The 24104-nt window shown below is 38.9% G+C and overlaps 1 protein-coding gene and 1 pseudogene across 6 annotated transcripts in view; one reads left to right on the forward strand and one right to left on the reverse strand.

Annotated features, from left to right (window-relative positions):
• The window catches only part of TMTC1 (transmembrane O-mannosyltransferase targeting cadherins 1), a 289639-nt gene that overhangs the window by 226324 nt on the left and 39211 nt on the right, over positions 1–24104 (forward strand). For all 6 annotated transcript variants that reach the window (XR_005218412.1, XR_005218411.1, XM_037846482.1 and 3 more), the window contains one exon: positions 19628–19736. Coding sequence is in view for 4 of the 6 variants with exons in the window: in XM_037846482.1 (XP_037702410.1) it covers positions 19628–19736 (109 nt within the window). In the remaining 2 variants the exon portion in view is untranslated. The remainder of the gene's footprint in view (positions 1–19627; positions 19737–24104) is intronic.
• Positions 11575–15234, reverse strand: LOC119541588 (annotated as a pseudogene).

Below are 24104 nucleotides of genomic sequence, written 5' to 3' on the forward strand. Positions count from 1 at the left end.
AGCAGACGCCAGCCACGTGCCTTCCCAGCTAACAGAGGTTTTCCAGATGCCATTGGCCATCCTCCAGTGAAGGTACCCGATTACTGCTGTGTTACCTTGGACACTTTATAGCCTTAAAACTGTAACTGTGTAGCCAAATAAACCCCCTTTCTATAAAAGCCAGTCCATCTCTGGTGTTTTGCATTCCGCAGCATTAGCAAACTAGAACAGATTTTGGTACCAGAGAAGTGGGGTGCTTTTGCTGCTGAGTTTGCAAATACCAAACATGTTGTACCGGCTTTTCAAAGGGATAAGGGGAAGATTCTGGAAGAATTGTGAGGAGCTTGATAGAAAAGGCCAAAACTGCTTTAAAGAGACCGTTTATGGAAATATGGACTCTAAAGATACTTCTGATGAAGACTTGAACAGAAATGATGAATGTGTTGTTGCAAACTGGAAGAAAGGCAATCTTTGTTTTAAAGCAGAAGAGAATTTGGTAAAATTGAGTCCTGGTGTCAGATGGAAGAAAGAATTTGAAAGTGACAACCTGGAATACTTAGCTGAGGAGATCTCCAGACTACATGTGGAGGATGTACCCTGGCTGCTTCTTGCAGCTTATAGTAAAATGCGAGCGGAGAAAGATAAACTTAGAACTGAACTCTTGGGTTCAAAGAAACCAGAAGCTGATGGCTTGGAAGATTATGAGCTTCCAGGGGGTGGAATCCCAGAAGCTATGGCCCAACATGAGGATGTAACCAAACATGGAACCCAGCCGCCATTTCAGTACAAGCCAAGATTGGAGATGGAATTATCCAGAAAGGATTTGTGGAAAGTCCTATTGTCTGATGGCTTTGACCCCTGCATGCTTCATGCGAAGCCAACAGAATTTTTGCGAGATCTTTACAGACAGAGCCATTGCCAGTCTGGACTGGAGAAGACAGACAAGGAACAAACTGAAGGAAAAATTTCTTCAAAGACAGAGCCATGGAGGTTGATGTCTGGAGTCAAGAGATCTTGGGCTGGGAGAGTGGAGCAGCCCACACGCATGGAAAGGGTGAGTTTGCCCTGGAGGTCAAGGACGGGCCTTCCACCTCGATGCTCAGGAAATGTCTTGCCACCCCAAGCCCCAAAGAGGTTGGAGCACATTCCCAGGGAATTGGGGAGAGCCTGGCTGCCACCACACTGTTCTAAAGGGGTTGAGCAAGTGCCCCAGAGATGGAAGGGAATTCGGGAGCTGCCCCAATGTTTGAGGAGGGTGGGGCCGAGAAGGTGGTCTCCCCAGTGTGTGGATATGTTGGAGCACTCACCCAAGTGTTTGGAGAGGAAAGGGCTGCCACAAAGGCCCTTAGGAAGGGTTAGACTCCCACTCTCTCAATCCCCAAGGATGCAACGTTGTTCTGTAAATGACTCTCAGACTTTGAAATCTAATGGAGTTTGTCCTGCGGGTTTTAGGAACTGTTTTGCTCCTGTTAACCCTGTTTTCCTTACTCTTTCTCCTTATGGCAATGGGAATGTTTATCCTATGAATGTTCCTCCTTTGTATATTGGAAGCACATAACTTGTTCTAAGTCCATAGATCCAAAGCTAAAGGAGAATTATGCCTTAGGACCCACCACGCCTGTAATTGGGTTTGATAGGATCTTGTACTTAACTTTTGTTACTGAAATGATTTAAGTTTTTGTGATATTGTGATGGAATGAATGTATTTTGTACTTGGAAAGATAATGTCATTTTGGGGTCCAGGGGGTGGAAGGTGCCAGTTTGAATGTATTGTGTCCTCCAAACGCCATTATCTTTGATGTAGTCTTGTGGGGCAGATGTTTTGGTGATGATTAGATTTGCTTGGAATGTGCCCCACCCAGCTGTGGGTGATGACTCTGACGAGATATTCCAGTGGAGGCATGGCCCCATCCATTCAGGGTGGGACTTGATCAGTGGAGCCATATAAATAAGCTGACTTAAAGAGAAGGAACTCAGTGCAGCTATGAGTGACGTTTTGAAGAGGAGCAAGCTTGCTAGAGAGGAACGTCCTGGGAGAAAGCCATTTTGAAACCAGAACTTTGGAGCAGACGCCAGCCACATGCCTTCCCAGCTAACAGAGGTTTTCCAGATGCCATTGGCCATCCTCCAGTGAAGGTACCCGATTACTGATGTGTTACCTTGGACACTTTATGGCCTTAAGATTGTAACTGTGTAGCCAAATAAACCTTCTTTTTATAAAAGCCAGTCCATCTCTGGTGTTTTGCATTCCGCAGCATTAGCAAACTAGAACACCTGTCAGTGTCATTTTGGGTACCTGAATTTTATAGTTCTGATTTCAAAAATCCTATAGATGAGTACTTTTATCCAAAGAAGCCAGCTTTAATGGTATGGTTACAAAATGATGTTTCTTATTAGGAATGACTTCCTGCAGTTATGGTTATAATATTATGCTGAATGTCGCCCTACTTGAAAATGATGGCAGAGAGCCTCTTAAATTTCATCTTGGCAAGACCTGAGCAAAAGATGAATACTCTAACCTTCCTTTTTCAATTCATACCTTATTGCCACTATTATCTTGAATTAGTACATGTGAGTTAAAAATATAAGAAAGTGTCTTTTGGAGCCTGGCAGTGGCTACTTTCTACAGTAAAAGTGGTTCATGGGATTTTTTCATCTCTTTTTCAGTAAAATCAACTCGGATGATCATCTGAACCAGAAACAATGCTTTCTATTTGTATAGGACTTTGCAATTTTCTGAGAGCCTTTTTCTGTGTGTTTTATGAGACTCTCCCAATGAGTATGTGAGGTAGACAGGGAAGAAGAGGAAACTGAGGCCCTGAGAGGCCAGTACAAGGCCACCCTTGTTTACCTTCTGCTTTTACATTACACTGTGTAGCAAAGTGCTATATCTCTGTGTAGTCTATTCTAAGAATCCTGTAGATTAAAATAATGGTCATATCTTAAATTTGTGTAATACTTTCCAGGTTACAGAATGTTTTTTAAATCCATTATTTAATTTTATCTTTAAAACAACCTGTTGTGGTAGGTATTACCACCCTCATCCCTATTTTACAGATGAGGAAACCGAAGTTCAGAGATGTCATGTGACCTCAGCCTGGACTCAGGTAGACCCAGGACTGCGTCTTCGCCCTTGACTCCTTGTCCTGTTCGCTTTCCATTACCCTTGCTGTCCACAAAACTCCCCAATCAAAAATTAATCTATACTTGACATTTTGATGATACTCAATTGCCTTTGGGGGAATGCACCTTGCTAACTGTATCTTTCTTAAGAAAGCAGTGAAGTTGGTTTACATTCCCCTTAGTTTGCATCCCTGAGTGGCAGAAAGGGGTGACCCAGAAACTGCAAGTCTGATCCATACTCCATATTTAGATAACTCCAAACTTTACTGCTACTTTCCTTAATATATTTCTGCTACTAAGTAGCAATGAGTCAAAGGCAAAAAGAGGATAAGAATATTTTAAATTTGGTTGGACTTGATCCATTACACTATTTAAGATTTATACTCTACTTATGTTTCAATAGGCAGCTAACTTTTTAAAATTATACCCTTTGAAATATTGCCCTAGAACCTAAATTATCTCTTTAGATATGAGCAGGTTAGATTTGATCGTCCCTGGAAAGAAGGTACTATTGTTATTCCCATTTTAGAAATGAGGAAACTAAGATTTGGAGATGAGTAAAGTGCCAAGGAAGCTCAGTGAGGAAGTAGAAAACATAAGAATTGAACCTGGATCTGTCTGACCCTAGTGCCCTGCCCTTACCCACCACTCTCAACTGCCTCCTTATGCCCACCTCAAAACCGAGATACTGCCTGGAACATAACTGTCCAATAGAAGAAAAATGAGAGCCACATAAATAATTTTTAACTTTCTATAGCCATATTTTAAAAAGTCAAAAGAAACAGGTGAGATGAATTGTAATCTATTTTAACCCCAACATATTCAAAATGTTATTTTAACATGTTGTTAATATTAAAAATATTAGTGAAACAGTTTTCATTCCTTATTTTCATGCTGAGTCCTTGAAATCCACCTATAGCATATCTCAATTCATACTAGCCACATTTCAAGTGCTCCATAGCCATGTGTGGCCAGTGGCTACCATGACAGTCAGCACAGGCTTTTATTCATGACCTTAATTTTGACAGAAATGTGAGTCTGTCCAGGCTGAAAACTCTAAATAAGACAAGATTCTAACAGAACATCCCAGAAATCCTACACCACTGGAGACACATTTCATGTGAGTCCTTGGAATCATATGGTAATGTGTTATTAGTCAGGGTTCTCCAGAGGAACTGAACCAACAGGATATATATGCACAAAAATATTATGCAGTTCATTATAAGAATTGGCTCACGTGATGGTGGGGATTGGCAAATCTGAATTCTGTAGGGCAGGACATAAGTTGGGAACTTTGATGAAGGTTTCAGTGAATTCCTCAGGAGAAGCTGGCTGGATGAAGTAGAGATAGAAATTCTTTTTTTCTGACTGCTGAAATCATTAGTTCTCCCTTTAAGGCCTTCAACAGATTAGATGAGACTTCTCTCATTGCCGAAGGCAGTTTCCTTTGCTGATTGTAGATGTAATCAGCCATAGATGCAATCAATTGACTAAGTATTTTAATCCAAGCTATACCCTCACAGTAACCATCAGGCCAGTGCTTCTTTCACCAGTGCTTCTTTCACTTAACCTCGCCAGGCTGACACAGGAAGTTTACCATCACAGGCAGTTGGACTGCTTTAGGCCTTTTCACAGCAGGAGACCTCACTGAGTATTTATCCAAATGTATTTGATCTCTTTCATGACCATTTCACTGGACTTTAAAGCTAATCTATTATGTTTCTGTGGAGCACATTTACAGTGTGAGAGATTGATGAGGAACAGCTTTCAATTTATGTTAATTACTATAGGCTTTGCTTAGAAACTAAAATGTGAAAGAAAATAGGTAACATTAACATAAACGTTTGTGGGATGAAACAAGCAGAAGTCCCTGATGATTAAAGAGAATATAATAGGATATTTAAATTCAGGTCATGGGAAAATATTTCTGTGAATGCTTGGGTAAAATAGTTGTTGATGTTTTTTGCTGAAACAGAATATGATTGGAAATTTAAAGAATCATGTCATATCTTCCTCATTGCCAAAGCTAACTTCCATTCACATTATAAGATGTGTGTTATGAGAAATCTTAACAAAACTCAGAAGAAAATGAGGTAGAATGCTCAATATTTGAGCTATATAGAAAATGAATTTGATAATGGCATGCACTTAATGTTTTTTTAGTCTGATCCTTTAAAAAATGGAATTTCTAGAGAGTAAAGGGACACAAAAAGAAGGGTAACCATTACTTGTGAAATAAATTTTAATGTTTTGGATGCATTTCCTTATAGCTTTGGCACTAGTTGAATAACATTTTATTGTTTAAAAATGGAAGTTTATACCCTTAAGATATTAGTTTTCCCCTTCTCTGCTCTAATTGAAGCCCCAGAGAGTCAAAATGCCAGCCCAATGGATAAAGAAAAACATTTTAGAGGCCCATAACACTACATTATGATGTCAACATTGCATTGGCAAGTTCTACATCTTCCTCTTGGAGTAAAATCCTACCCATCCCCACTTTCACAATGACCCATTAGTATCTGAGTTACCTACAACCTTACTTCTCTCTTGTCTCGACAGTGTTACTCTTTCTCCACCCACCTCCCATCTTTGTCCAACTCATTCCTATCCCTTCCCATCATCATCACTGGTGCCTACATTCTTCCATCATCCTCAGGGACTTGAGCACTAGGGCAGTGACTCTCCATTGCTCTCCAACCCATGTTGTCATCTTTAGTCAATTCAGAATTAGATCAATGACCCAGCTTCTCTGCCTCCTTCATTCCACGGCCTTCCTTCTCTGCTCTACCTTGGACTTTCATCAACATGACCATGCCACTGGACTTTTAATGATGCAGACCTTTTCATTGTCTAGTACCCAAATTCTAAAGTGTTCCTCTTTGACCTTTACCTCTTACCCCTCCCTGCATTCTCTCACTCCTCCTGACCCTTTGAAGGAGTCATGATCACGATCTCCCGTCTTCTAGCTCTTCTCCATGACCAGCTGTCTTCGTCTCAGACCTCTGTACTACCATATCTCCATGACCCTCTTACTCCCTCATTCCATTCGCCCCATGTGTTAACTGTTGTTAGAATCTCTGGTCTCTCTAATTTTTTTATGCTCACAATTTATAATCCCATCTCTAATTTATCTCAACTATTTCAGTAATGCAATTAACTTAGACTCTTTCATACCTTGACCATCTTTTACATGTCTGGCCAGACTCCAACCTTCTGTACCAACTGCCTGCATTTTGCTTTCCCTAGACCAGTATTTCTCAAATTAGTTTTGTTTGTTTGTTTGTTTATTTGTTTGTTTTGCCACCCACCCCTTAAGGAGTGTTTTTAGTCTTTTTTCCCTAATTGCTCCCACCCCCAATTAAATACTGAAGAATAACATTTGTTATATAGGGTTGAACTTTGGAAGACCAGAAACCATTGTAATATCTAATTTTTTTTGCCCCCTCCCTGCCTACCAAACAACCAGTTTTCACCCCTGTTGAGAATGAATGCACTAGACCTTCTCATTCAATCTACAAGTGTTGAAAGAGAAAAATACAAATCTTAACTGAATGGACCCCAAAAAACTCTGAAGAGAGCATTGTGAAAAAATAGGACCAGGGGTTAGGGCTCTTACAGATGTGCCCCTTGTGATGTTCATATAACATCTCCCCAAAATATTATATTTTCTTGCTACATGCATCACTTGTTCCTCTCCTCAGTGCCCCACACGCAAACATGCACAACAGATGAAGTCATCCCATACTTTTACTAAAAATATTGAAGTCATTCAAAGTGAATTACTGCAGCTTCCCTTCTTCCTACCTCAAAATTTCCTGTACTTTCACAGGCTCCCTGTTTTTTTGCTCTTCGATGGGATGAAGAATTGTCTCACCTTCTTGATATGGCTAGTGCTTCCACTTGCGTGTATGTGTTTTTTTTGATTGAGGCATACTTAAAATGCAATAAAATGCACAAATGTTAACTGCTTAATGTAATGAGTTTTGACAATTTTATATACTCTTATCTTTAATCCCAAAACAAGATGCAAACATTGCCATCGCCCCAGAAAAAACACTCATGCCTATTTCTAGTAAATTCCTCCCCCACCAAGAGGTAACCTTTGTTCTGATTTTTTTTCACCATAAATTAATTTAACCTGTTTTAGAACATCATATAAATGCAATCATTCAATGTATAATATTTTGTGTCTGGATATTTTTGCTCAGCATAATTTTTGAGGCTTGTCCATGTTATGTATCAACACTTCTTTTTTTTTTATCGCTGAAAGTATTTTATTGTATAAATATACTGTAAGGTGTTTATTTTCCTGTGGATAGTACTTGGTTCATTGACAGTTTTGAGCTGTTATAAGTACAGCTGTTGTGAATATTCATGTGCCAGTCTTTGTATGTTCATTTTTCTTGAGTAAATACATAGGCATATAATTGTGGGTAGATGAATCATTAATAACAGGTCTCCAAAGTAATTGTACCATTTTTCACTCCTATCAGCAACATATGAAAGATCCATTTGCACCATATCCATACTAATATCTGGTATTGTCACTCTTTTATTTTAGCTATTAATAGCCTTTAGTGTACAATCCACGTACGTTCTTGTTCCTGTTTCTCTCTCCTCCCCCTTCCCTGCCCAGTCCATTATCTTGGGCTCTTAGGTCTTCAGATTCTCCCCATTCCACGAACTTCAGCCTGTCCCACACTCTCCTAGAGGAACTTTCACAGCTCTGTTTCTCCCTCACTGGTTTTCCTAACTACTTTTTTTGTTTGCTCAAATTGGCCAGAAGAATGATTAGCATTTGGTTCTCTTCCTTCTGCCTTCCCACTCCCCCATTCATTCAGCCCTCCATTCAGCAGGTGGAACTGCTGTCTTGAATGTTAAGTACCCCCTGCATTTGATGCTCTTTCTTTCATTATGTATATTAATTGTAGTGCATTATTTTGCTTCTCTATATCCAGCAGCTACATTTTTCCCACCATCCCTGTAAATTTAGGGACATCTGAGAATGTATCCATTGCATATACACATACAGTCCAAATGTCTTAGCATTCAGGACTTTTCATAACCTACCACTTTACTCCTTATTTGCCACAACACTCCCATATTGTGTAAATCCAGATATGCAGCCAAACTGACCATTTGTCAATGTGTAAGAAACACAAACCTGAGAAACCACATTTGAGGAACTGTTACTAAGGTTTTAAAGGGAGAGTTCTAGTTCATTTTAACTATGGCTTCATTTGCATTTTTACCATCTTATATTTAGGGTCTGTACTAAACTGAATTATCTGGGAAAGGATGAGTATACTTACCTACTTCTCCGAGATTTGGGAATTATTTGTCTATCAACACATTGCTAATTGTTAAAATATTTTTGCGAGTTTCTCTCCCCACCAAAACTCTACTCATTCATACTGTGATTTCTAATGAATTGAGCATGAGTGAGTTGTTTTAAATCCATAGTGTGGTTTGCAAGGAAAGTACCCTTTTCTCAATCCTTTGTTTTGCCGTGATGGCTGCAGTAAACACTGCTGAGGCCAGAAGACAGCTCTATACAGGGAGCATTGTGGGTGAGAGCAAGCTTTGAGCAACTGCCTGGTTTTGTTTACATTCTCTTTGTGGAATTGGAATGTCCTCTTTTTCTTTCCTTGAATAAATATTTCTAACACAAGATAGTTAAACAGGCCAGACTGCTTTGTCAGGAACAAGAGTTTTCAGTAGCCCCCCCTCTGTCCTGGAAACCAATTTCCCACCCCCTTAAGCTTCATAATCTGTGGGGTAAACCTGGTGAAATTAGGATATTCTTAGCTGCCTTCTCTTCCAGGTCCCAACCTGGGCTCACTGTTTTCATGCTTTTTCATCTGGGCTGATGGGTTTTAAAAGCAGCCAGATCTTGACCACTCTCGCCACACAGGGTGGCTCCCCACTGCCTTCCACTGCTGCTGCAGCCCCCTGAATCTGATTCTGCAAAACTCTGTGGTTGGGTAGGGAGCGCTGAAGGACTCTCTTAATCTTAACTATAGTCACTGTGCTCTTCCTTCACCACCGCATTATATGAGTCTGAGTTCTCCACAGAGTTCTCCTGCATGGCTTCCATAAAAAGTCAAGGAGAAAAATTAAAGTGAGTAAACCTGAGCAAACTAACTGCTACATTGCTGTTGTGTTGCCCAGAGACGTGCACAGTAAACTTGAACATAAGGAAGCTGCACAAAGTATAATCCAGTTTTTTTTTTCTCTTTCTGTTTTGGAATCTTGGTATAGCCATTGAGAAATGTGTGCTCTGAAAAGATAATCTCAGTCAGATCATTTATAATTTGACTTTCACAATTCAATTAAAAAATTTTTTTAATTAGATGAGTTGTGGGTTTACAGAGCAACCATGCATATAAAAACAGGATTCCCATATTCCCCTCTATTATTGAGATCTTGCATTGGTGTGATACATTTACTACAACTGATAAAAACACATTTTTATAATTGTACTATTAACTATAGTCTGTGGTTTAACTTATGGTTCCCTGTTGGTGAAGTGCAGTTTCATGGATTTTTTAAAAAAATTTATTCTATTACCATATATATAACCCAACATTTCCCCTTTTATCCACATTCAGATGTATATTTCAGTGCTGTTAATTACGTTGACAATGTCGTGCTACCATCACCACCATCCATTACCAAAGCATTTCCATTGTTCCAAATAGGAACTCAGTGCATTTTAAGCCTTAACTCCCTATGCCCTATTCCTTCCCTGTCCCCTGGTGACCTCCGTTGTAGAGTCTGACTCTCTGAGTTTGCTTATACTAATTATTTCATGTCAGTGAGACAACACAATTCATTTTTTTAGAAGAGCTGTTCAAGTCTATCAGACAAACAAATTATATTTTTCATTTGTGAGACATGATTTTTGGGTACAACAACAACAAAACACCTCAACAAAGTAAGAGGTCCAGAGGGCCACCCAGCACTCCAGGCTCCCACTGTGATGAATGGGAAATTTTACTGGTGCCAAGTGGATCACTAAATCCATTTATTTCTGTTACTAGCATTTCCTAAGTTTTCCCCAAATGTCAATACTTTTTCAAAGCAAGCATCTGCTTTCAGTTTAAGTCAATGTGTCATGAGAGTTTAGATAGAAAGCCAGAAAGTTTTCAAAAATGACAAACTTAACAGATCCTTAATTCGTGAAAGAAAATGTGAAACTTTATTTGCTTTTGCTAAATATCTGTCATCGAGATAGAGCCAGGAAAGTTAGATAATGCAAGTGTTTTTACTTAACACAAAGGGAAAATAGTCCCACTGCTGTGTAACCAAAGGGAAAATCCCCTGTGAAACTACAAATGTTGAATGGCAAAATTTGCACATTATGAACCAGATCAAATTTCTACATGAGGGTTTCCATGTGAAATACAGGGTGAAGGTTTTACTGGCCCCAGAAACCCCTTTTCAGGAATTAGCCTTTCGGAAATTCTTGGGGGACACTTAAAAGAGTAGAGTTTTGCTCGCATAATATTAGGAGAATTTATTCATGTTATGATGTGTATATGGATAACACAGGAGCTAAGATGTGGCGGTCTCTCATATAACACAAAAGAGGACATTCACAGCAGAGCTATTATGAAAAAGAAAACTTCATTTTCCCACTGCAGTATTCTTCAGTGTCACCTTCCACCGACCCCTCACTCCAGCATCCTCACATCACCTGGCATCCAGTTATCTGTCATCAGGGAAAATCAACCAGCCACTTTCTCACTGGCTCAAGGAAGTCTATCTTCTTCTCTCTTTTTTTTTTTTTTTTTTTTTTTTAAGCTTTCAGCAACATCTTATATTTAACCTGATATCAAGGACCAGTTGATCAGACAAATTCACACAGTAACCAGGGCAGTTTCTCGTAGTATAAGCTAAATACCCCCATCCTCATCAGAATCATCTGAGGGGCTTAATAAGAGTAATAATTTCTGTGCCCCACCCTAGACCTACTGAATCTGTTGAGGCCTGGGATTCTGCATTTTATCAAACATCTAGTGATTCTTTTTTTTTTTTTTTAATTTGCTATTAATCTTTATTTATATAATTGTTTTCTGGAGGGCACATTCATTTCAAAGCTAATTCTGAGACAAGTAGCATAAGGCACATACAGGGGAAATTTTTTTTCAGGGTATTAGTAAGAAGGTCTGTTCATACAGAGCAAAAGAAAAAAAAATGTATCAAGCAAAGACCAAAATTTCAGGCACATGAAGGTATGCACATCTTGTGTTCACGTTTAATTTCATGTTGCATGATTAAGTAGATATATGCAGGTACATCTGGCCACATCAAACAGTCTAATTCTTCAGAGAACCCCTGATATACTAAGAGGTGTACTCACTTCAGGCCAAAGCATTTTGTTGAGTTTGGTTTCTGGGGAGATGGTTGAAATGTTGCTTCACGGTTTGTGCTTTCTGGAAAACTTGAAGAAATAAAGCATGAAAAAGCCTAAGAATCTTTTCCTTCTTCTTCTCTGGACTCTTCTCCTTTTTCAGCTTCTTCTCCCTCTACCTCCTCATCCTCTGCTTCCCCTTCTGCTCCTTCCTCCATACATTCTTCCATATTCTTCTGTTGGGATTTAGGGAAGTTGCCCCCGTCTTCAACATCCTCACTTTCTCTACTTTATTCAGCTTCTCTGTTCCCTCCACAGTGCTCTGAGCTCTCCTGCTACATCTCCATTGGGAAGGGTTGCTTCCTTGGGTGATTTCGTCACCTTTGAATCTGGAGGTGGTGCCAAACCAAGGAAAGAATATATAGTATTCTTTTCTTTGGCAGAGAAGAAAGAGTCAAAATCCCCACAGTACTGCTCTTCATTGAAGATCTGGGGATGGGGTGGTGGGGCGGCAGAGGAATAGCTTCCTGAGTTTTTTTTCTCTCCGGGTACATTCTCTCTCATCTACTTCCTATTATCTTCATCTCCAGCTATATCTAATTCCTTAAAGTCAACTTTATTAGCTTCCAAAAATCCCACTACTTCTTGCTGTTTCTTCCTAATTGCTGTGGACCCAGATTTGGCCACGAAACTTTGATAACGATTTTGATGTCAGAGAGGGCTCACTAGACAGATCGTGACAATGACATGGCTAAGTCCAGTCTGGTGGAGGCCCAGAGCGTGACGGAGCTGGCTCTGCATGCCCCGATTGGAACATCTAGTGATTCCTAAGCCTTAGAATTTGAGAATTGTTGATCTGGAGGAAAGGGGATGTTGGGAATTGAATCATTTCCCTACAAAAGACATGTTCAAATCTTAATCCATGTTCCTTAGGGTGTGAACCTGTTTGTAAATAGAACCTTTGACGATGTTATTGTTAAAGTGTTGACTCACTTGTAGATAGGATATTCAAAGAGCCTATTTAGATGAAGCCAAATCCAGTAGGCGTTTATTCATGTGACAGATTGAGTTATGCACCCCAGGGGAAAAAAAAACAACCTAGTTCTTAATCTTAACCCACATTCCCATGGGTGTGAATTCATGTAAATAGACCTTTTGAAGATGTTCTTTTTAGTTAAAGTGTGGTCAGTGAATCCTGATGGATCTTAATCTTATTCTGGGAGAAAGCCATGGGAAGGAGCCAGAAGCTGGAAGTCTATGGGAACCCAGAAGAGAAAGGAGAGGACATCGCTGTGTGACAGGAATGCTAAGGAACCCAAGGATTGCCCACCAGCCAGAAGGTACCTACCCCAGGAGGAAGCAAGCCTTCTAGCTGCTGAAAGCATGAGCCAAAAATGCCTGTTGTTAAGTCAGCCCATTGTATGGTATTTATCATAGCAACTGACAAACTAAGACAGACCATATGGCTGAAGTCCTTATAAGAAGAGGAAGTCTAGACAGAGACAGAGAGGACTGAGCAGAAGGAGAAGCCATGTGACAGAGACAGAGATGCAAGCCAAGGGCCCCAACAATTGCAGCAAGCTAGCACCAGAAACTACAGACTCCAGGAGAAAGCATGGCTTCTCAAGACCTTAATATTGAGCTTCCAGCCTCCAAAACCATGAAACAAATTTTCATTGCTTAAGCTAACCCATTGTGTGTGGTTACTTGTCATAGCAGCCCTGCAAACTAAGGCAGGGAAAGGCAAAATTATTTTCAGCTATGTAGAACTAGCAATCACCAGCTGGTGACTCTACTTAGCAAATAAGGAAATTCAAGATGATGATATGCAATAATATTGCCTAATCCTTGAACAATTTTACTACTTCTTTCTCCTATCCTGGAATCACTAATACTTCCATCAGTGTCCCCTGACCCCCACCTCCCAAACAGGAAGTTCTGAGAGTTCTTAGTGTCCTTACTGTCACATGATTTTCCAAAGAAATTCAAGATGTTCCTTTCTGTAACTCCAGACCAAAAATGTGTCCATATTTATTGGATGGGACATGTACTAAGGTTTGATTTTATCCATTTGTTCAACAGTTATGGGCTAGTTAATTCAGGATTTTTCTAAATAATCCAGAGAAAAAATATGTGGATTTTGTAACCTAAAACTCATGCTTAGCTAATTCAGAGGAAAGTGTTTTTAAATATTTTTATTCTGAATTAACCTGTCCATTCAGTCTAAATGTCCAACAGAGTAGTCCTGAATAGACAGAGCTTAGATCAGTACTGGGTTTCTAATTTCTCTACATTACTTATTGTAGAGCCAAAATGAATGCAGTAGGAAGTTTTAATACTGTTAAATACTGCCCTAGCAGCGATCTGTGCAAAGTATATAGCTTATTCCCATCATTAAGAAATTCTATGATGTCTATTTGAAATTTGCTGCCTCTCTTGTTACGCCCACCCCCTGTGGAAATAACTGCTTAAAACTTCGTTTTCTAAGACGCTTTCCTGGTTTAGCTGAAGAAGAAGTTCAAAAATGAACCTGGTTCTGTTTTGCCTAAATATTCACCTTTAGTAATCGCTCCACAAAATGTACCTCCATTCCTTTGCTTGGCCCTAATTTCAGCTGAGTGGGTTCTGAACTATTGGTCTGCTAGTTAGGCCTCCTCTTCTGGATGTTTGTCTTAGAACGAGGCTTCCAGGGGTGTTGACAGTTTGTTACTGGTGTCATTTTACACTTAGTACAGTGCTGTTATTCTGTGTTTAATGGTGATTGCTGTAGTAAAAACCAGTGGTGTTAGGCATGAGGAAAAATCATTCTTATGTCTAACCTAATTGTTTTGTGAATAGTTTGAAATGTGGAAGGATATTACTTTGGAAGGAATTTCAAAAACACATTCTTCTTGATTTTAAAAATTAATTAAGAAAAGAAAGGGGGAAATAGATGTTAATGGATGATTTGCAAAAAATATTGAATGAGCTGATAAAACCAAAACATGTATAGTACTTATACTTATGTGCTTAGTGGTGGAGATAATTTGTCCAGGGAAACTCAGCTAATAAGTAGTAGAAGTGGAGCTTGAACCTAGTTGTTATGGTTTCTGAATCTGTGCTTTTAATGACTGACTATGTAGAGGTAAGGTAGATAACAAAATTTTATTATAAAATTGGAAGACTTTAAGAAGATTTGCAAAGATCTAGAAATTCATAATTATAATAAAGTCATTGCTCTTAAAAAACTTTATTTAGCAATTACTGAATCTCTACTATGTGAAGACCACTGTTCTTGTCTCTGGTATCAAGGAAGTGGGTAATATGAATAAAATACGGGTGCTGTCTACAGAGGAGCTTAAAGCATGTGACAGTCACAAGCAGAGTTCATGACATTGAAGAGGGTGAATGCAGTAAGGGAAGTACTGCTTGTGGTCTGTGCATGGAAGGGACTAGATTTAAAGTTCTAAATTAGAATCCTGTTGTTCTAGTAGCTGTGTGATGGTGGGCAAATCAGCATAGCTCTCTAAGCCTCCTTTTTTGGTTTTTTGTTTTTTTAGGGGGTGGTGGTGGTAGTTATTATCGTTGTCTAAACTGTTACAACAGGGATAATTATGCCTAATTCATAATGCTTAGTAAAAATTGAATAATGCAAAGAATCACTTGGGATGATGCTTAGCCCAGAGTAAACATTCAGTAAACAGCTATTGTGAAATATGCAGCCTTAAATATTTGTCTGCCTGCCATGTTTACTGATAGACAGGTGTCAGCAGGAGGCAGTGCTGGGTGCCTTCCATGGGCCGTGTCAGGGTCTCAAAGGAGAATATTGCGTTTGAGCTCTGTTATTCCTCAAAATGTCAAGTTGTATAGCCAAGGGCAACTGCCCCCTTGAAAGACAGAATCGGGCGACTCCCCTACATCTCTTTTCCATGTACATATAAAAAGGAAAACCTTAACATATAAGAAAGGTAGTGTCTGTATATATATATATATATATATGATTTCCAATTTCATTGTGTTTAGGAACTCTGATTAGGGAACTTTGCTTTCACTGGTTGAGACAGGGACAGCTTCCCTGAGGAAGTAGAAGTTGAGTGGGGTGGAAGGGAAAGCCGTCGTGGATTGGTGTGGCAAGAACAGCAGGCTGAGAGGCAGAAGACCTGGGGCGAGTCCTTCCTTCCCTGCCTGGGACCAGGGCAAATCACTGCACCTCTCTGAGTCTCAGTTTCCACTACTATAAATTGAGGAGTTTGGATTATGTCTGTAATTCTCAAATCTGGATGGTTTTTATATTCATATAGAGAACTTCCAAATAAGAGTCCCGACCTGAGAACACTGATGCCTTTCTACAAATTCCTCCGGGTGATTTTAAGGTACAGTGAGGATAGTGGAGCAGTGGGGAAGGTGATCTCTTAGGTTCTTCACTGTAGAGGCCAAAGGCCACCCAGTCTGGTTGGAGCAGTGACTAACTGGATATGTTTGAAACGTTGGTCAGAACCATATTGTAGAAAGGGTTTTAGACTAAGAAGCTATCTGTAATCAGTGGGGCATTAATGAGAATTTTTACAAAAGAGAACAATGTGTTGAAAGCAGTCTTCTAGAAAAATTGATCTTTCAGGTGTCTGTATATGGCAGAACAGAAGAAAGCAGGTACTGGAACAGGTTTGTGAACTAAGGATGTGAACTGCAGTGTTAACAAGCAAAACTGAGCAAGGTGTACTCTAGACTGCAGTAATCCAATGAAGCCCAGGAACATTGTCCCTGATTTTTAAATATGGGATAATTAGCAGAGTAACATGTGCTATAATGTTATATGAAAAGGGATGCTACTAAAATCAGAAACAGTTTGAAATGAAGTTTGGTTCTCACACGGTAATCACGTTGCTATATAACCAAAGAAGGCTCCATTTAGATGAAAATCCACACCTATTTCGTAAGCTCACACCAGCGGGTGAACAAACGGAGACTGCAGCAGAAATGGCTCTCCTCTGTTATTCCTCTCCCTTCCAGAAACAAAACTAACACCAACAACAAAATTACCACTTAGCAACTTCTTCAGCTTTCTGACAAAACATTTAAAAATATCTGTCAAGGTGGCATTAATGTTTTTTAGCCTGATCCTTTCATCCCTAATGACTCTCAAAGACTCCCAAACAAAAGCAGAATCATCTGAGAGTTCACAGCCAAGAGAAAATGTCCTCTCTGCCTGAGTCTTTCCACCCTTTAATACTCATACACTAAACTAAATTACATGATGTTTTTCTTAAAGTGTGTTAATCCCTCAAGGGATTTTTAGAGATATAGTTTATCATAAAGCATCCAGTTTCCTATGAATAACTTTGATAACTTTTTCCATTGTGTCACATGAATGTTAATGGGAAACCTCAAATATTTAAATTCATAGTCTATATTAAGTAGTAATTAATCTGAGAGTTCATGAATAAAAGGTCTAAGTTGCCATTCTAACTGATGTGAGCCCTGGCACATGAAAACCATTGAATTTTTACCTTCACATTGTTGTGTGTTTTTTCTCTGCTGATTTGGAAGAACATCCAAGTTAAATTAAGCCCTATGTTAGTCATTGTTCCCTAGGGAAACGGAACTGACAGGAGATATCTGTAAATATTATGAGATTTTTATGAGAATTGTCTCAAGTGTCTGTGAGGATGCACAAGTTCAAATTCCGTAGGGCAGGCCACAAGCTGGGAACTCTGATGAGGTTTTTTGATGAGTTCCCCGGGAGAAGCTGGCTGGCTGAAGTAGAGATGGAAATTCTCTCTTCTGACTGCCGAAATCATCACTTCTCCTTTTAAAGCCTTCCACTGATTGGACGAGACTTCTCTCATTGTTGAAGGCAGTCTCCTCAGTTGATTGTAGATGTAATCAGCCATGGATGCAATCAACTTACTGATGATTTAAGTCCACAGAATGTTCTCACAGTAACAATCAGGCCAAGTACTTGCTTGACCAAGCAAATGGTTGCCAAAACCTGGCCAAGTTGACATATGAATGTAACCATTGCAAGTCCTGAGGGGCTTCAATGTTGCCTTAATTTCCCAAGTCAGTATCTTTCTTTCAACTTTGGGAGGATTTCCAAGTTAATGTTAGTAAAGACTTACAATACCCTTGGAGGAGGAGTCCTGCTAACCATAAAATCAATATTAAAATTACCAGGATTAAAAATAAATCTTGAATAAACATGTGCCTGTGTATGAATTGTTCCAAGGGCATATTTTAGAGTAAAATCTTGAATGTATGTAAATATAACAGACTTTATAAATTCTTTCACACACCCTTTAAATATTTGTTGATTAAATGAGTGAGTCAATAAGAAAGCAGCATTAAGAGACCTATAAATGCAATTTTTTTTTATAACCAAGTGACTTTGAAACCACATCCCAGGGACAGTCCTTGAGTTCCTCAAGGACACAACTGTGCATTGAGGGGAGTCCACTAAACGTTAGCCAGACCTGAATACAGTGAAGATAGCAGGGGCAGCCACCTCGCCTGTGAAATCACTAAGTACCTGGCTGATAATAGACAATGATAAATGTTTCCTAAAATTTGAATTGTTAAATGCAAGGTCTAGGTTGGGAACATCAGTTTTTTTCAATATCTGTGATAGGCAATCATCTTCTAGGTGAAATTGCCTGTAACAAGCTGCTTCTGGCACTTAAGAATTAAAACTTATAGAATCAGTGTTAGTTTTGCCTTTATATAGTCTCATCCTACAGAGACTGGAGGTGTAGGGGATGGTAGCAGAAGCTACTGTCAGCTGCCTTAGATAATTTGAGGGCCTAATTCTGCAACAATCTCTTTGTGCCTACAGATCGCCTAGGGAACATTTTAAATGCAGGGTTGATATGGTATGTCTGAATGAGGCCTGAGATTCTGCATTTCTAATAAGCTTCTAGATAATGTTGAAGATACTGTCCATGGATCACATTTTAAGTAGCAAGGTTATAGAGGTAGATTTCAAAGTAGCTCTGAAATAAGTAGATAAGACCACTGGATCTTGAATCAGACACCTGTTTATATGAATATAGACATGTCACTTAACTTTTCTGAATCCAAATATTTTAATCAGAAAAAATGAGTACAATAATAAAAAAATTATACCTACCACATGGTGTTATTGTGAGAATTAAATTAATAATTTTATGTGAAAATTTATCAGAGCATATAGTATATAGTCATTGCTAAATAAATGATTGTAAATATTGAAATCGTAAGCACGCAATTCAGAACTGGTAACTGGCAAAGATTGGGGACTCTCAGGCTGTTTGTTCTCTAAAGTTCAAGGGGTTCTAATCTTCATTAGAAGATATAGCCAGTGACATTTTCTAGCATGTGGCAAATGATCAGTGTTTATGGAATTATGCTAGTAACAAAGTTGAGCTCTGCCAAGCAACTAGTACCCATTTTGGATTTCAGGGGTGTTGATCCCAGAGTAATGACCCAAGATCTCCTGATGGCACTAAGAAGAAAGAGAACCTTCACCCAAGAAAGTGGTAATAATGGTCAGGCCTTGGGTCATCTTTGAGCCAGAAGGGAACTCTTGGGAGAGGACTCAAATGAAGAAGATAGAACCTGCTGCAATTTTCAGTAAAAATGTGGTGATAAAATAGCTAATGGCACTTTGCCAGCTAGTGGTCACACTTTTTTAAATTTCATAAATTGCATACGGAATTTATCTCTCCTAGATATAAGACCCAGTATTAACACCGGCAGTTGGGCCAGGCATGTCCCTGGTCAGCGGCTCAGCCTCTGTTGGGACTGGGCTGCAGGGGTGTGACTAGTGCTGTGGGGACTCAAGTCCTCCTCCACAACATTGTAAACTAGCACCTGTGCCACCCAGTGCCCCCAAAGTTGCTGCTCTCAGGGTCAAAGGGTTCTTGTGAACAAACTTGTCAAGTGGTAATTAAATTCTCAAAAAGAGTGGCATGAAATGAAAGGTAGAAAAATCAGTGAACAAACTGCAACTTCACTTCCATCTTTTACATCTGTTTCCACTGAAAATTCTGAGACAGAAACTGTTAGTACCTTGACACAGTCTAGTTTAATTCATTTGCAGTAAGATCCATAGCAAATCAGTTAGTGTTTGCCAAGAGAAATGAGATTTTAAAGTCTAATAAGAGAATGTACACAAAGTATTATTGAAAGTGTTTTTTCCTCCCTCTCAATCTGTAGAACCCAGGAGAGAAAAGAAGAAGCCATCGTCTTACTGAAGGATTCCATTAAGTACGGTCCAGAGTTTGCAGATGCTTACTCAAGCTTAGCTTCCTTATTGGCTGAACAGGTAATTGTTTCTACTGAATTCCATAAAATGTTTTTTTTTTTTATTTTTACTATTGAATTTATAAGTTAATCCCTGCACAGATATTTGTACAAATAGATGGTCCTGCTTGAAAGCCCCGTTGGACACCTAATCTCAGTCTGTTTTCTTCTTGACGGAAATTGCAAGCCTAATGTTCTCCAATATTTGGTCTATAGTGTAGGTGAACTTTAGACATAGATGGTCCATTATTGGCCATGGATATATTCTCTATCACTTTGGGACAAAATCTGCCAAGAACAACACGAGGTTATTTTCAGTTTTTATTATTCTTTACTTATCACATTTTTTTCTGGGAACTTGCTAATGGACTGAGACTTTTGATCTCTCATATGGAACCAATTTCAGGTGAACTTACTGAGTTTGTGTCTTACTACCTCTTAGAAGATTACAGAGGGTTGTGAGGATGGGCTCCTAAGAGATAACATTTCTAGTGGCCTAAAACAGAGAGGTATTTTGAACCCCCTCCCTCTTCTCACTTGTGTATACTTTTCAGTTCCGGATGCTTGCCCCCCTGCTATGGGGAAATAAATGTAAGTTGTCTTCTCTAAGCTGATCATATGGTTTTGTTGACACACATTAAGTGCCCTAAATAGAAAGAAGATTCTGCTACTACATAATTGTCATATAGACTATCTTTAAAATAAAACTCAAAACCTTTGAAAAATCTCCTACAGCATTCAATTGGCTTAAATCTAGTGGATGATTCAATGCTTCATTCAGTTACATAGGGATGCAGTTTGCATTCAAATAATTTTGGAAATCTCACCAGGAAGCAAAATTGGGACAGTCTATGGATATTTAAGTGACAGAAATTCTAGTATTCTCTATATAGTGTTGGTGATCCTTAGACAAAAGCCTATGTGTGTGGTGGGTAATTTTAATGCATGTTTTAGTAATATCTTTAAGCTAAAATGATCATGGCCTGTTCAATGGTATATACTGGCAGTCCTCAGCTGCCTTTTACTTGGGTTGAAGCAGGCCCAGTAGGGTTTTCCGAAGAAAAGATTTGGCCCTGGCTGTCAGTATTCTCTTTACTCATCTTGCCCTGAATCCTTCATTTTCAAAAGAAGGCGCTCACCCTGCCTCTGCCTGGGTGAAATTATCAAGCATGTAGAACTTGCCTTTACTCCGACTATATGTTCTCACACAAGAATATAACTTTAGAAGCTCTTCACTCTTCCTTCCCCATCAAATGTCAGAGGTTGAGAAATGATATCTGCGGAGAGGCTGACCCCTCATGTCTGTAGTTGACTCAGACATGCCAAGCTTGCTTCCTTCTCAGTCCCTCACCACCACCCATTCCCTCTGCCTGCAACACTGGTCTCCCACATATCTTAGTATTTCCTTCCTCTTCTCATGCCAGTTTTTTGCCCAAATATTATCACATTGGAGGGGTCTCTGTGATTACCCTTTCTAAATCACAGCCTCCCTCTATTCACCATATTCTCTGTCAACTTGCCCTATCTTATTTTTCCCCATAGCATATATGACCATCTAACATATATTTATTTGTCTGTGGTCTTTCTCTCACTACTAGAATATTGAACTCCATGAGAATGATTGTTTTTTCATGGCTATATTTCCTTGACTGTCAACATTGTATGTGCTCTATAATTTTTTGCTGAGTGAATAAATAAGTCAATATGAACTGCAGAACGTGCAGTTTCTCCAATCTAGTACATATTCTAAATTTTACTCTTAGAACAAGTAAGGTCATCAGAGAGCTGGGCATGCAGGCCACGCGGTTCTGGCCCCTCATAGATTGGTTGTTGCTGAATCGTGCCTCAGAGTGATGCTCTTGTCCTAGGCTGAGGGGTGGTAGGAAAGAGCCATGTGAAATTGTTCATTATAACCACGGAGTTAGGGCAAGGCCAATACCCACTAAATCAATCAGTGGCTTCTTTATGAGGACTCAAGGAAGAAATCTCTCTCATGTTCCTAAGAAACGCTGGGCTTCTCCTGACTTACAAGTTTGTTTTTTAATCAATGGACACTGAATACTTCAAGTGCTAAAAATGTTATATCAACCCTATGCTCCCCCTAACAGCCATCCAGACTGAATAGTCTGTTTTTTTTTTTCTGTATGTGTTGCTTTTACCCCTGGTTTTATCATTTTTTAAAATAATTTATTTTGTTTAATTGATATTTTATATTTTTGAAAGCTTCCTCAATCTCTTTGTGGAATAATGGGGTATAAGTGAGTAAGAATGTAAACAAACAAACAAACAAATAAATCATTGCATTAATAGCTCCCAGTTTATATCTTTTTACCCAACTCACCAGGACAGATAATAAACATAAAATTGCTCTCCTTCATGAAAATCGCCCTTAAAGTAAGTGACAGTATCACTTACCTAATATCAGTGATAGCACAGGATTTTACTTTCAGGAGCTCTTTACAGATATGAATGGAATTTAGATCTGTTCACAATTCCATCTTTCTGAAGTGCCGTCTTTTCTTTCTCACCTTCTAAATCTTAACATTTCTTCAAGATCCAATTCAACTTCCACTTCTTCTCCCGACTTTCTTCCACCTGCCCGTCTTGTGGCAAGTTACCTTTCCTTAGTGCTCCTAGAACATTTATTGACACACACATCAACAGATAAATTAATTGTGTATTTTTCTTTCTTGATTGGTATCTCAAACTATGATTTCAACCCTGTATTTTAAATGCATTTTGATTTGAGTGGTTGCGAGCCTTATTTTAGGAAGAGAGTATAGAAAGGGATAGACTGTATTGTGGGAGAAGATATATTTGCACCTAGGGATTCTTTGTATGTGAGGGGTGAATGGAGAAGAAACAGAAAATTAAGAACTCCAGTGTTGACCACCTAGAGGACTGAGTAGACATCTAGCCATTGATAGCCAAGAGGAAGCCAGGGAGATGCAAGATTTTAAGAAAGAAGGAAATGAAGTCAGCTTCAATATTTTTTTCATTACCCAAGTATCATAAAAATATGGAAAATTTGAGAAGTCAAAGAAAACAAAATATACCCTCCACCCATAATCTAATATCTGAAAACAACAATTTTTATCATTTTTGTGTATATGCTACAGGTCTTTTTAATATATTTATGTTGTTTTTAGAATTACATTTTAATGGTGGCTTAGTAGTTTATCAAATTGATACATTGTGATTTTCATAATAATACCCCTACTGTTGGTTATTTGGATTCTTTTTTCTTCTTTTCTCTTTTTTTTTCTGTGTGTTGTGTGTGTGTTTGTGTGTGTGTGTGTGTGTGTTGGGAGAGTATATTGTAGTGGACTTCTCCTTGCTTATGGCTTTTTTTTTTTTTTTAGGGAAGTGTGGGTTTATAAAACAATCATGCATAAAATACAGTGTTCCCACATACCACCCTATTATTAACACCTTGCATTGATATGTATATTTGTTACACATTTTTATAATTGTGCTATTAACTATAGTTCATGATTTAACTTAGGGTCCACTCTGTGTTGTACAAGTCCATGGATTTTTTTAAATTTTTTTATTCTAGTATCACATATCCAACCTAAAATTTCCCCTTTCAACCACATTCAAATATATAATTCTGTGATGTTAATTATGTTCACAATGCCCTACTGCTGTCACTGCAATCCATTACCAAAATTTTTCTGTCCATATTTTGGACCATTTTCTTATCATAGATTCCTAGAAGGAGAATTCCAATATCAAAGATTAGTATGAATGTATTTCATGAATCTTGAGACATGATACTAAATTGCTTTCCAAAAGACTGATTGGTGCCAGCACAGCATACAACCTTTAACTCTTGAATGATAATGGAAGATTTAAATGGAAATGGCATATGGATAGATGACAGTAAGTAAGATCAGGGCTGGAAAGATAGATCTGGGACTTCATAGTATAAATGAAGCCATATTATGAGCAGGTAATTTCTTTGAGGGGCAAATGAAGAGTAGTGTAGGAAGATGAACCTTTAAAGTAGAATTTTTTTAACCTTCTCATTTTATAGATAAAAATGTGAGGTGCAGCCAGGGTTAAGTGGCTACCCATGGTCAAACAAATAACTAGTGGTGGAACCAGGACTATTACCTCATCTTCTGACCCCTCACCCAGTGATTTTTCACTGGTTGATGCTGGGGTTCCATGAGTGCACCATGGTTGCAGGGCCATGGTTAATGAGATTGGGTGTGGAAGGAGGCAGGAAGGAAGAACAGAAGCCGTAGAGGAGACGCAGCGGGATGCATTGTCATAAAGTTAGATACATAGTGTCCAACAGAAGACAATGCCCCTCTCTGTCACTGCATCAAAGTCAAGAAAACTGAGAACAGGAAATACACTCTCAGATTTGAAGTAGGAGCGG

The sequence above is a fragment of the Choloepus didactylus genome, chromosome 8 (genome assembly GCF_015220235.1).
Source record: "Choloepus didactylus isolate mChoDid1 chromosome 8, mChoDid1.pri, whole genome shotgun sequence".
NCBI classification, from domain to species: Eukaryota; Metazoa; Chordata; class Mammalia; order Pilosa; family Megalonychidae; genus Choloepus; species Choloepus didactylus.